The sequence below is a fragment of the Cynocephalus volans genome, chromosome 13 (genome assembly GCF_027409185.1).
Source record: "Cynocephalus volans isolate mCynVol1 chromosome 13, mCynVol1.pri, whole genome shotgun sequence".
Taxonomy (NCBI): Eukaryota; Metazoa; Chordata; class Mammalia; order Dermoptera; family Cynocephalidae; genus Cynocephalus; species Cynocephalus volans.
The window spans coordinates 102600275-102614924 of NC_084472.1; the positions used below are offsets into that span (position 1 = coordinate 102600275).

Below are 14650 nucleotides of genomic sequence, written 5' to 3' on the forward strand. Positions count from 1 at the left end.
TAAGCAACAGAAATGGACTAATACATGAGGACAGGGCCAAGAGGGAGGGTGAGCCTGATGCACTAGGGACAGGAGAGGGCAGGAAGTCCAAGCAGATGTGGCTCTCTGCCAATGAGCCAATTTTCCAAATGCAGGAAGTATCCACTCTACTGACAGGCTGCTGTGGTTTATTTACTTATCTATTCATTAAATTCAGGCTTGCTATCTCTCTGCCTTTCCCCTTCCTTCCCATTTGCTGGAGATATTCTAGCAGTGCAAAATAATGTTTACTTATGAAAAACATTATATTCAGGACATAAATTTCCTAGGGTTAATTATATGACAAGTTTCAAAGCTGAAGAGAAAGTTCCTTGGAGAAGACACTGACTAGAATTGTCAGTATCCCTTGTCTGCATTCGTTTCCTCCAGTAAGAATCAGAATTATAGCAGTAGAGTGGTCAGGGGTCTGATAAATCCTGTCCCTGTAGAACTAGGCCCCAAAGGCATGAAATGACTTGCCCAAGTCACATGCTTGTTAGGAACAGCCAGCAGTGGGACCAAATTCCTCAGCCAGCACTCTTGTTACTACTGCCCCACACCATGTCTCTCTGAAGGCCCTAATGTGGTGCAGTGCTCAGTGAGGATTAATCAACCACACAAATAAAGCAACACTTCACCAAGCAATGACAAACACAGCGGTGGCATCTAAGCAGGAAGAATACTGGCCTGGGCTTCCTGAAACCTTAAACTCCCAGTTTTGATACTAATTAGCAGCCACAAAACCACTCTTGGCCTTAGTTTCCTCATCTTCTACAAGTTTCCCTTTAATGCAAGGAATTTAGTGAACAAAGTGTTAACCCAACACTATGTGATCATATGAAACTGATTTCCAGAATTACGAAACGAACCTGACAGTCTGTTTAATTTAATTAGTATTTATATTTAAGCCTGCATATCTCTTTCTTAGGGCATCTGATGACTATCTACCACTTCATGATGAAAATACTGGCCAGTTTGATCAACTCAAAATCATTGTCATCAACTAGCATCTGGGAGAGATATATGGCCTATTTCAAATAACTTGGATGCAGCCCCGTGTGGAACAGGCCAACTGACCTCTACCTCCTTTGCACCCTAGTATTTAATATAACATAAGAAAAAATTCTCACTAGATTTTTTAAAAAAATCAACAGCAAAGAAAGGGAAAAGGATAGAATTTACCTAATCAGACTTCCAATCAAGATGGCAAATAGATGGTCCCTACTGTCACCCTCTCCCACAACCAACAATTTACAACTATTAAAAAGCAAGAACAGCCAACCTGGGGCCACTAGAGCTCAGGGGAAGAGGAGGAGAGACCTACAGAGTTCATGAAGGTGGGAGAACCCATGATGAGAGAAAAAAAAGGACCGCTCCAACCATCTCAAGGCTGGCCCTGGTGAGCACACGGAGCAAGAGCTGGCAAAACTACTGCTGTGCTCTTCCTATGAAGTTGCTTGGAGGTTGCAGGGGAGAAGAGGGCCTTGGTGGCCCCCAGGCCAGCAGGACCACTAACAGGGTTCCCATGGACCCACACAGAAGCAAGGGGCCACAGACAACTGAAATAAGGAGCTAGTCAGAGGCTGGTGAGTCACTGCAAGGGACCGGAGAATGGCCCATCCCATGGGAAGTGTTTGGAGTGTGGGGGTGAGAGGAGTAGATGGGCCACTGGGGGAACATTGGGGCACAGCATGGTCAGCTGATCTGACCTCCAATTAGCACAGGACCACTCAGTGGACACTGGTCAGGAATACAGATCTACAAGGGGTGCAGTTTGATGAATACTCAAGCCCAGACCAGAGTTTCCACACAACCCAGGTGCACCAGACCTCAAGAGACCCAGAAGTACATACAAGGTCAACCATTAAAACCAGAGCTGCAGAAAAAGCCTTCCCCAGGGACTCAGCAGCAAAGAGCGATTTATCTCAACCACAGGGCTCAAGTGCTGGTCCCCACAGGAAGTTCCCCCATTTTAGAAGTAAGCAAAGGACAACAAATTAGTTCTAGAGCAGAGTTTAAGTGGTGGGAATAGCGAATAATCCAACACAGAACTGAAAGAAAAAACAAAAACCCCACAGATCAGAGACAAAGTTCTGATATTAACTAGTAAAGGTCCGACACCACCAAAGAACACCTGTAAAACCTAGAAGGACCAGAGGCCCCCGAGCTCCCAAGCCAGGGTGTGGGGAGGGCCAAAGCGCCTCAACCACGCCCCTGATGTTCACATCCAGTCCAACAATGACCACCAGGCTGCAGTCAAAAGTGCTCCAGGCTCCCGAACTGGGGCAGTGGGGGCCTGACGGCCTCAGCCATGCCCCCCACAATGTCCACATCTAGCCCAGCGATGACCACCAGGCAGCCGCCAGAAGCGCCCCAGGTTCCCGGGGGTGAGGGGGGCCAAGGGCCTCAGCTGTGCCCCCCTGAAGTCCACATCCAGCCCAGCCATGACCGAGCCACCACCAGAAGCCCCCTAGGCTCCTCTGCAGGAATGAGGGGGTGCCATGGGCCTCGACAACGCCTCACCCTTCCTCGTTTCTCCTCTTCCCTATCTCCCTCCCCTTTCCTCTCTTTCCCTCCTCCCCAACTGCTCCACAACATCATCTTAGAATGTAAAAATAATAATAATAATAATAATAATAATAAATAAATTTTAAAAAATAAAATAAAATAACCCAGGGAATTACAGGAGGCTAAAAAGAGAAAGAAGAAAAGAAAAGCAATTGTGCATAAAACTCAGCAGTGCTTTTCCAGGCAGAGCTAATTAAGAAGGATTAAGGAAGATGAAATAAATTATATCTCATTATGTAATATGATTCCATTAATGATACAAGTATTTATTATACTCATATTATGAACCAAATACTATATTAATGATTAGGCAAAGACAGATAAAATGCTTATCATGCCTTCAACGGATAAAAAGAGCTGTCTTAGGTAACCCAGGCTATTCACATTCATTAGTTTCTTTCCAGGCTTTCAATAAAACCCTCACCCACCTTTTTCCAATGTGATAGATTGCCACAGCTTTTACTGTTAAGCTTAGATTTCTCTTTGATAACATTCTTCAAAACTTTAATTTTATAAATTTACTTTTCTCCAAATTAAAATCTTCAATTAAACATACTTAAGTTAGACGACACATAGTTATGTTATGTCTATGGTGATCAAAATAAATTAATTTACACTTGATCTTAGCCAAAAGACCGAGAGGCAATAAAATAATTTGCCAATACACCTTTAAAAAAAAAAAGAATTTACCTTATCATGTCGTATAATTAATGATGTCTTAGAACCCAGGGCTGAGAGGATCCCAGCTATCTCCACAGCAATGTAACCTGCACCAACAATGACACTGCGGCTAAAATGAAAGCAGAGTGTTAATATTTTTAAATAAACTTATTTCGGAATAATTTTAAATCTATAGAAAAGTTGCATTGGTAGTACAGAGCTTTCCCTTATACCCCTTACTCAGTTTTCCCTAAAGTCAACATTTTATATAGCCATGGTATATTTGTCAAAACTAACAAATCAACATTGGTACATTACTACTGACTAAACCCTAGACTTTAGATTTCACCAGTTTCCCATTAATCTATTTTTTTCTGTTCCATGATTCAATCCATGATACCACACTGCAATATTAAGTAGAATATCCCTTCATAGAAAGGAAATATATTTTTAGTTGTTTTTAAAGTTTTTTAGGGGCTGGCCGGTTAGTTCAGTTGGTTAGAGAGCGGTATTGTAACACCAAGGTCAAGGGTTCAGATCCCCGTATCATCCAGCCACAGAAAAAAAAAAAATAAATAATAATAATAATTTTTTTAAGCCTCATATCTTCTGAATGGAAACAAAAACCTTTGAAACCACAGGTGAGTCCTCATGCAGTGATCCTTGCACCTGAAACTAAAATCGGGGCCATGATTCTCGGCACCACTGTTCTCCACTTGGCATTTCTCCTCCATCAATAACCAGTTGCAATATGAGCAATCCTTGCAATATGACCAAAGGCCAGTTTAAGAAGCCACTTTAACTTGTAGGGCAGATCTGCAGTCATACTAAACTCTGTGAATAAATTTTGGTCTAAAAAAGAGCCGGCCCTATGACATCCTGACCCCATCCCTCTGGGCTTCATCATTGTGATTTTGTTTATTTTTTCTATTAAAAACAATAAGTCACACACCCAAGGAAAAAAAAAAAAGAATCTTAAGCATTAGATGAATGCTTGGATGAAAGCCTGAGTCAATGGTGGAGAAGTTCTGATCCTGGCCCTAGAGCAATAATGTTTATTTCCACCTGCAACCTAGAGACTAAGTGCCCTCAGTTGGAGTTGCCCTATTCGGGGATGGAGACCTTGAAAGCTTCAGCGAGGTCTTCCACCATTGCTGAGTAAGAAGTAAATAATCAGTGAAGAACAAGGAACCTTTATCTAGGCAAGGTACCCGGCCTTCAAAGGCTTATGTTCTGGACGGAGGATGAAGTAAGAATCAAATGGCTACAAGTTAGAAATGACAACCCTCTTATCCTACAACCGAGGGAATGAAAAGACCAATCTCTATCTGTAGTTCAAAACCTATGAAATAGCTATTCCATCTCTACTACCCTTTTTCCTGTTATATGTTGACCTCTTTTCCTTTGTGTCTTCCCTCCTTCTTTCCTCTATCCATCTTCTCTTTCTTCCTCAAACATTTTTTACGTAAGTCCTACTTTGTGCTAAGCAGTGGACTACAAGGGATGGGTAATGGTGCCTGCCCTTGAGGAATTTCTGAGGGGAGAAATATGCTCGAGTCTGTTGAGGAAGAGGTCCACAGTCGGTTCTTGCAAGGCAGAGAGCTCAGAAAATGCTGCAGATCCTGAAAGAAGAGTAGCTGTTGCAGGCTGGGGTCCAGTCCAAGCAGAGGGGACAGAAAGGAAAGAGACATGAAACCACCTGGCTTCTTAAGGGAACTGCAAAGGGCTCAGTGCTTCCCTTTCAGCTCCCAGTGACACCTCAGTCCCTCCACTCACCACTAACGCTTCCACTGGGAATGATTTCTTCTCTGAATGCCCCAAACACTCCTCTTTACCTCATTATGGCCCTCGGGACTACTCAGACCACAGCTTTCCATAGGGTCCATCTTCCATCCCACCATAAGCCCGCTGAGGGCAAAAACTGAATCATGCATCTTGCCTACAGAATTTACTTATTTACTTGCCCAATTATTTATTCATCAACACTGTAACAATGATAAAAGAGTCTTAAAAGAGAAAAAAGAAAAATCACACATCAACTATGAATTCATTTTTTTATGTTCCGAGAACCTTTGCATGTAATGTGCATAAAGACCTTTGCTAAACATACATTGTTACCAATACAAGCTTAATAAATGATTTAAAATATCTAATGGGCAAACACCAAGGTCAAGAGTTCAGATCACCGAAGATATTTACATTGAAACTGCTCCGAGGGTAGGTCTAGGTTGAATTATATCATATGAACATGTAAGTCATGACCACATTTCTGGATACCTCCTCACATGTGCCATTTCAACCCTAAAACCAAGCAGGAGGGAAAGAAGACTGTTCTTGAACTCATTTCATGCCCTAACAGCATATCTAAAAATAATGTGTGCTTTTCTCAAAACTCCTCAAAGTCAGAAGATTGCTTGGTGTGAATACCTTAACAGGAAATTTTCATTGTAGTTATGGAACTGCAAAGCAGCCCTCTTGTCCCTTATTAACTGTCTGTGGCTCGAGGTCAATCAAGTTAAAGTTACAAGCATTGATTATTTGTCACCGTAACCTGAAAGCCTTTGTAAAAACACAGGATTAGGGACCTCAAACTGGATAGGCAACAACCACTGAGGGAGCAGAGTGCCTGCTTCTCAGAGGGAAATAAAGGCCGGTCTCTGGACCCACAGGGTCCCTCCTTCTATTCCCAGGTCTCTTATCAAAAGTGAAGGGAAGCAGCTGGCGGTTAGCTCACGTGAGAGAGTGTGGTGCTGATAACACCACAGTCAAGGGTTCGGATCCCCTTACCACCAGCTGCCAAAAAAGAAAAAAGTGAAGGGAGGATCCCTCTAACCTAGAAAGCCTGCAATTTGCAGGATCTTCAAATTAGAGAAATCATCTATCTCATTATCTTTTTTCCCCTCTGTGAATCTAAATCAATGTCAGAAGTTTACTAAGGTTATTCTAACAAACACACATAGACAACAAAATCAGAAAATGTATTTTTGTGAGACTGAGAGCCTTCATTTACAGAGTCCTCTCTGCACTAGCTGCTTTGTAAACCAGCCTCAGCTACTTTAGACACATTACCAATTGATGCTGTATAAAGCCAAAGAAAGAAGACAGTTTTAGGACTACTATTTATTCTTCAAAACTATCCTGTGTTTGATTTTGGTTCTAAAAATTTTGCAATGGCCCCTGACCAAAAGCAGGAATGATTTGAGTCATTTACTGCTGTGTTTTGAATGTGTCCCCCACATTTCATGTGTTGAAAACTTAATCCCTAAATTCACATGTTGGTTGGAGGTGGGACCTTTGGGAGGTAATTAAGATTAGATAAGGTCATCAGCGTGGGGCCCCCATGAGAGGGCTGGTGGCTTTATAGGAAGAGGAAGGGAGACCTGAGCTGACATGCACGCTCAAGCCCTCTTGCCACACGATGCCCTCTGCCATGTCATGAAGCAGAAAGAAGGCCTCACCAGATGTTGGTCCCCCCATCTTGGACTTTCTAGCCTCCAGAACCATGGGCCAAATAAACTTCTATTGTTTATAAATTACCTAGTCTGTAGTATTCAGTTATAGCAACAGAAAACAAACTAAAACATCCATGCGGGTAGTGAATGAGATATCCAGAGTCTTAAAAAGGGAAGAGGTAGGAGAACAGAATTCAGGAAATGCCTACATAAAATGGTTGGGAGGGGAGGAGGAAGAAATGCTACCAGGACAGGCTGAGAAGATGAACCATGAGGTCAGGTCAGCTTACCTAGGCAATTCTTCCAGCTGAAAAAATCCATCACTGGTTATTCCTAGGCTAGCACCTGTGTAGAAAAATGCAATATAGTTCATGCAAGGCTGCTCTTGTAAAATAACCACAGCATTTTATGCAAGAACCAAACACTTTCTCAGCCAACACACACTCTGTTTTGATGAGTTTTGTTAAAGTCTCCACTTGGGAAGCTGCCAACCAAGTCTTCCTTGAGTCAATGTTTTTTTTTTGTTTGTTTCCTCTCCTGAAACAGGAGCGGTGATGGCTAAATAACTTTTAAATTTCTCTGAAGGGCTGGCCGGTTAGCTCGGTTGGTTAGAGCACGGTGTTACAACACCAAGGTCAAGAGCTCTGATCCCCATACCGGCCAGCCACCAAACAAAAACAAAAACAAAACACTTTCTCTGAAGAACTAAAATCTTCTCAACTCTTATGAAATGCTCTGCTCACCCTCCCACCCCAAGTGCAGGTGAAGCCCCGGGGCAGCCTTGACTCTCTTCTGTCTGCTGGTTTCTTCCAAGGTTTCAACCAAACCCCACCATGGAGGACTTCCAGATGCGCAGTTCCAGTTTTGACCTTCGCCCCAAGTTCCAGTTCCACATGTCTAACTGTCCCGCTACACAATTCCACTTTGCTTCAAACTTGGATATTTAGAATTGAACCTTATCTCCCAAGCCACGTCCCCTCTCTCAAGCTCACCACTTCAGTTAAAAGAACCACTTTCCCCCATAATCCAGAAAAAGCCTTGAGTTCTCAATCTGTGATTCTTTCTCTCAGCACTGCTGCCCCAATCCCTGTATCTGATCAGTTATTAAATACACTGCATTTTATCAAATCGTGATTTCAGAGACATTGAATATTTTTTTTAAATGTGTCTTGGGGGCTGGCCAGTTAGCCCAGTTGGTTACAGCATGGTGCTGATAACACCAAAGTCAAGGGCTCAGATCACCAAAAAAAAAAGTGTATTGGAATCAATAGATACAGTAAATATTCTTCCTCCTGTGTGTCTCTTATGCCTGTTCTCTTCTCTGGTCCTTGGCATTATAGCAGGGGTTCACAAACTGTCTGCAGAACTGAAGTGAGATTTCCCCATCACACTGCAGGTGCAAACACGAACTTAGAACCACATCACCACCTCCTGCACAGGCAACTGCAACAGTTTTCTAACTGGTCTCCATTCCCTATGCTCTGCTCCTTTGAAGTCATTGTCAGATTAGTTTCTAAAATTATCACTTAGAACTTACCACTGCTCTATTTATAAGATAATAATTACTTGCCACAGTTGCCATAAAATTAGAGATTCCTTTATTTGGCTTGCTGAGTCTCTACAGTTTGGCCCTAACCCAATTCCTGTCTCTGCTCAAAGTATTCACCTCAAGAATTTCAATGCTAGAAAAACTGACTGGTCAGCTGTCCTTCAAAGACACCTTTGTCAGCCATGGGTTCTTCGGGCCACGTCTTCCTCAGCACACAGCGCTCAGTTTGTGACCCTCTTCCTAGGAAGTCTTTCTGGTTGATGCTAGCCCATAATAATCTCCTGACTCTGAGCATCTCAACCCTCACTGTCTGCCAATCAACTTCAAACATTTACATTTTATTTTTTGCATTTGTTTTTATTATATATTTTTTAAATTAATAAAAATATACATTAATTTCAAAGGGTACAATAGTACATAGTAAAACATGAGGGTACTTCAAAAAGTTCATGGAAAGATTCATATTATTTTTCAATTTTATTTTTCCATGAACTTTTTGAAGGACCCACATATAGTGATCTCTTCCCCCACTATACCTCTAAGTCCTCTCCTTGGAGGAACTCACCAGTATGGTTTTTGAGTATCTTTCAAGAGATATTCTAGTGCACATGTGTGGTCTCCCTGCCTTTTTAAAAAGACACAAATTGTAACAAACTATACACACCATTTTAGCCCTTTTTTTCATTTAATAGTAAATCTTAGAGACTGTTCCTATCAAAAATGCTTATGGTCCAATATTCCTAACTAAATTTTAAGTTACTTGAGAACAGTATCTTCCTATCTTTTACCTGTAGTTGTCTTTTACCTTTGGGGGTCATGTCCCCTTTTAAACCCAGTGAAAATTTATAGATCCTCTCTCCAGAGAGGAAAAAACGCATAAATGCATACACACTCAAAATTTTCCATACAAATTCGGGTTAGTCATGGGTCTTATGAAACCAATCCATGCAGAGTTCAAAAGATGTATAAACTAGGTTCAATCATCTGCAAAGTCCTTATGATCTAGTTAGAAAGACATGGGCAACGTTTTGTGTGAGAGAAGAAAGCAGCATGTTCATCATTCATCCCTGGGGATTAGCCCCCACACGTATAAAATGCAAAGGCAGATACTATACCTCTGAGATTCCATACTGCTTTAGTCACTTATAATTTTCTAAATAAGAAAGAAAAATATGCACACGAAGAAGGCTTATTTAGCTAATTAAGCTAAATCCTTACACAATTTCTCTCCCTTAAACAAAACAGTAACTACATCATGTGTCTTGTAAATAACAACCCATCTGACAAACTGAGGCTGGAAACCGTGTATAGCATGCTGCAAAGGAAATAATGAGGCTCTCACTGATTTTTCTGTCACCTGCAATATGCCTGAGCCTGGAGCTGGATGAAATGCCTTTCTTCGTCCCATCACCAGCTACCACTTAGCCGATTACATTTAGGTTCCTCAGAGACCTTCCCTCAGAGCCTTTCTCAAGGGAGAGAACTAGTATAGGCAGATCCCACGGCATGGCTTGTAAGGCTGAAAGCAATGGTAAACTCATCCTGACTGTTGTTAACAAGTATTTGCCTTTGGAAGACTCACCAGGGATCTGGCTGTCATGAGGATGCGAGGGCACACCACCTGTGGCAATCAGGATGTGAGGAGCCGTGTATTTCTTCCCATTGACCTCCACTGTGGGTGTGGGATCACGTGTGAACGCGGCATGGCCATGGATGATTTCTATATGGGACTGCAACAGAAACCATGACATTAGCCTGTTCTTGAGATAAAACAAAAATACCTGCTGCAACCCAGCAGATCTTTCATGTCTCTACTGACGATTTTGATTTCTGGTTTGCAGATGCCAAGACAATTCTATTGTTTGAGTTTGTGCGGAACTCCTGACTGGTAATTGATACTTAAGAGGGTTGCCATTAGATGCTGGAAGTGTACAGTAGGAAGAAACAAAGGTGCTATCCTGGGCCAAAACCCGGAGACAAAAGATATATGCAAGTCACTCCCACAAGGAAAAAGATGACGTCTTTGTCCCCAAGAGTTGAAGGAGAAAGTCTTCCTTACTTGCAATGAAAACACATTAAAGAATATTGTGTCTGGATGAGGGGAAGAAGGCCAAGAAAGACAAAAGAAAAAAGCTGACGAGAGCAGTGGCAAGAGAAAAACACTCTGGCCACGAGAAGAAAATGCAAGGCTTCTGTATTCTTAAACAAAATAGGAAGAATACCACAAAATTACAGGACGATGAAGTTCTATGCTAAGCATACTGAACACAGATCCTGATCTGCTCTTACCAGCATCCTCTGTACCAGAGCCTCAACCTGGGGACTGCTGGCAAGCTCTGCCAGCCATGCCATGTACTGGCATGCAAATGTGGGCAACTTACAGAGATAATGGAATCACAGAAGCATAATTACAGAATGGAACAGTTTAACATCTTGGAACATGCTTGGTTCTGAACTGAGTTATCTTCTTCTTTCCAACCACCCCCTGAGGCCTGTTCCTGCAGGTGCCTGGCTTACACAAGATGAAGCAAGATCAATGCCAAAACCCACAAGCCTCCACAACAACCTTCCTTGAGGAGGTAATAACTTCCCGTGAGGTGCTTGACAAAAAGAGGTGTGGGTTGAGTGGAGATGACACAGATAACAGTATGGGGGAGGAACTGATGAGATTTTTATTTTCATTTCCTGGGACCTTAGACAAAGAGTTTCTTTTCCTACGCAGAATTTCCAGGTCAACTGTAAGTTATTCCTTCCCCATAAGGTCACAGTAAGCTCTACTACACACCAAGATTTGTAAGTATTAAAAAATGCTGACTCATGACTGGCCAGTTGGGTGGAGCACGATGTTGATAGCACCGAGGTCAAGGGTTCGGATCCCCTTACTGCCCAACTGCCAAAAAAAAAAGGTGGGGTGGGAGGGCTGGGCAGTTAGTTCAGTTGGTTATAGTGCTGTTATAGTGTTGTGCTGATAACACCAAGGTTCAGGGTTCAATCCCTGTACTGGCCAGCTGCCAAAACAAACAAACAAAAAGCTGATTCCTCAGTAATTTTCCCATCTCTTTTGCAAAAGTATTTTAGCTAGCTCCATTAAAGAAAATTGATTTGGGTGTTTTAGCATAGCAAGTGGTCTCTATATGCACCTCTAGAGCCTCAAAATCTCCTGCAGTTATTGTATAGGGGACTGCAGGCCCCTAAATATTTTCCCCCTGAATTGGGGTTTAAGGTCAGAAAAGATCACACTCCAAAAAACAAATCCAATGAATAATAAGAATCAACATAAAAGTATATGAGGTTAGCCATCTGTAGAAGTAACTCACCCTAAAAACTGGTTTATAAACATGCTGCTGATGAAACTACAGTGGACCAAATATTATCAAGAATCTACTGGTCTGAATATAACCTAAACTATGTGGGAATCTTAGACACTGTAAAGTGAGACCACAAAGACACGTGAAGGGTGGTGCGACATCTGCTGTCAAGAAAAAGGAGAAGTGCATGATACACAATTTGTCAATGTCACCAGTGTGGTCCCCAATGGAAGAGGCATGACATCAGAGCACTGAGGCAGAAAAGGCCTCAGGATAACAAAGGACAACACAGCTAGAGGCAAACACACCTTTGCTCAATTTCTGTGATCAAACTTCATTCATAAAAACAATCTTCTGAATCATAATTTGGTCTCCTAAGTGGATCTAGCTACCAAGGATGAGATTGTTCTGAGCGAGTGAACAATGGCAGGTTTTCGACCGGATAGTGCTCCTGAATTTAATAAACTGGCACACTGCCACACAAATCAGTCTGGCATGTGTTTCGTTTCTGAATCTAAGTGGAGGCCAGCCCCACTCAAGATGCCGCCATTGGGGAGACCTGGTCTTCCGACGCTGGCACACACTGCCCACTGGCCCACACTGCCCACTGGCCCACCGGGCCAGAAGCTTCTGCTCTGACAGGTCGACTTCATAACTGTTCATCACAAACAAAATAATAGAAACAGTAAGAGAAATATCCAAAGGCTACATTTTAGTCTGGCCAGGCTTGGTTGCGTGTCCCAGCAGAGAACGGTTCCTTCTCAAAGTTCAAAACCCAGCATACACACCTTGGTTAGATTGTTCTGATAGATGGTGTTTAGGCGGCTCACATAGGCATCCCGCTTTTCCTTTATAACACTGCAATGAAAGTTTAGTCAGTACTCAGAAACACGATTTTCCTCTTTCAGTAACTAAGGCATCTGTCCCCGAACACCTCGGAGCACAGAATCACAGACTGTCAAAAAGAGTCCGAGTGAGTGTGTGTCTCTGAAGACAGCCGTCCCTTCCCTGTGTCCATCTGCTTCCACCTGAGTTAAGACCCTTACTCCACTCCAGGGACAATGCTCACGTGGCATCCTCTTTCTGCAAAGAAGACAAGGATTGCTGCTTTGGCCCAGTGCCACTTAAATATTTCTTAAATAAATGAATTTGCTTAAATTTTTTCCAAATTTGATGGCTTCAAAAATTTATGGCAGGGCTGACCTCGTGGCTCACTCGGGAGAGTGCGGCACTGGGAGCACAGCAGCGCTCCCATCGCGGGTTCGGATCCTCTATAGGGATGGCCGGTACACTCACTGGCTGAGCGTGGTGCAGACGACACCAAGCCAAGGGTTACGATCCCCTTACCGGTCACAAAAAAAAAAAAAAAATTTATGGCAGCTTCTTGAAAAGTTAAACATAGAATTGCCATGAGACCCAGCAATTCCACTTCTAGACATAGACCCAAAAGAACTGCACACAGAGACTTGAACAGATACTTGTATACTAATGTTCATAAGCAGCATTGTTCACAATAGCCAAAAGGTGGAAACAGCCCAAAAATTCACTGACAGAAGAATGGACGAAGAAAATGTGGTGAATCCACACAAGGGAATATTATACCACTTTAAAAAGGAATGAAGTTTTGATACATGCTACAACATGGACAAACCTTAAAAATGTTATTATGCTAAGTGAAATAAACCAGACATAAAGGCATAATTATTGTATGATTCGACTTACATGAAGTACCTAGACTAGGCAAATTCACACAGACAGAAAGTAGAATAGAGGTACCATGTGCTCAAGGAGAGGAGAATGAAGAACTACTGTTTAATGGGTAGTTTCTGTTTGGCATGGTGGGAAAGTTCTGGAAATGGACAGTAGTGATGGTTGTACAACAATGTAAATGTACTTAATGCCACTAAATTGCACACTTAAAAATGGTTAAAATGGTAAATTTTATGTTATGTATATTTTACCACAATACCTCCTCCAAAAAAAGTTTATGGCTCACTTGGTTATGAAAGAAAAATATCTAATTTGTAAATTAAACCCTCCCGCATTCACACTTACCTCCAATTAAATTTACCCTCACAACTTTGAAAGCCATAATCAACATGATCGTGCATGAATTCAGAGTGGACAGCTGTGTTCCACATTACCTGTAAAAAAAAAAAAAAAAAAGTACCCAAATCAGTAGTACATGAGTCCCGAGGGAAGACAGAAATCATGAATGAATGGTAACTATGTAATAGCAGGTACAAATACTGACCTTTAAATTAAAAACAAAACTAAACATTTTAAGAGAATGTTTGTTAGAGTATGGTTCTGATAACACCAAAATCCAGCGTTCCATCCCTGTACCAGCCAGCCACCAAAAATTAAATAAGGTAAGGCAAAATAAAATAAAAATAAAAGAGAAAGTTCAGAAATATGACCAGATAGATTTTATAGGGAGGCTTGTGAAATGTTGGGGATATTTACTTGTACTGTTAAATTACCTAGCTTACAAACACTGTAAAAGCAGATATAGGTCCCATAGTCCTTCCTTTAAAACTTATTATTGCATACATTCTCTTTTGAAGTTTTAGATTTCTTTAAGCCCTGCCCTTTTATGATTTAGTTTCAGGAAATGGAATTACATCTGTAATTTTACAGGAAAGTGATTTAGAAAAAGCTATTAGATAAAGCTGAGGACTGAAATTTTTATGAGAATGAAATCCTATTAGGTATTCAGTAACTGAGAACATGCTCTTGATAAGGATTATGTTACTCGACAACTGGGACTCAAAGATTCAATGCATCTATTGCAGAACGTAGCCTAGAATCTGTAAAGGTCTTGATGCTAACTGATAACAACTCAAATTGGTATCCAGAACTCTAGATCCATTTTTGACAAGGCTTAGATGTCTGCTTTGTACTTTTTAAAGGTGAATAAATTGATGACTCTGCTAGATTTTTTAATCAAGGTGAAATTCATGTAACAGAATTAACCATTTTATCCGCTAGATTCTCTATCTTAAATAATACATATGGAAGATTTATCAATACCACAAATAAATTATGCTATGTTAATAAACATTGCATTACCTTGTATCATGAGGCAGCTTATT

At 41.5% G+C, this 14650-nt stretch overlaps 1 protein-coding gene across 1 annotated transcript in view; it reads right to left on the bottom strand.

The window, feature by feature from the left end:
- Positions 1–14650, bottom strand: part of GSR (glutathione-disulfide reductase) — a 47482-nt gene that overhangs the window by 15599 nt on the left and 17233 nt on the right. Inside the window, exons 3-7 of the mRNA XM_063077030.1 lie at positions 13611–13699; positions 12344–12413; positions 9830–9977; positions 6989–7043; positions 3277–3376 (exon numbers count right to left, since the gene is read on the bottom strand). Of these exons, the coding sequence (XP_062933100.1) occupies positions 3277–3376; positions 6989–7043; positions 9830–9977; positions 12344–12413; positions 13611–13699 (462 nt within the window). The remainder of the gene's footprint in view (positions 1–3276; positions 3377–6988; positions 7044–9829; positions 9978–12343; positions 12414–13610; positions 13700–14650) is intronic.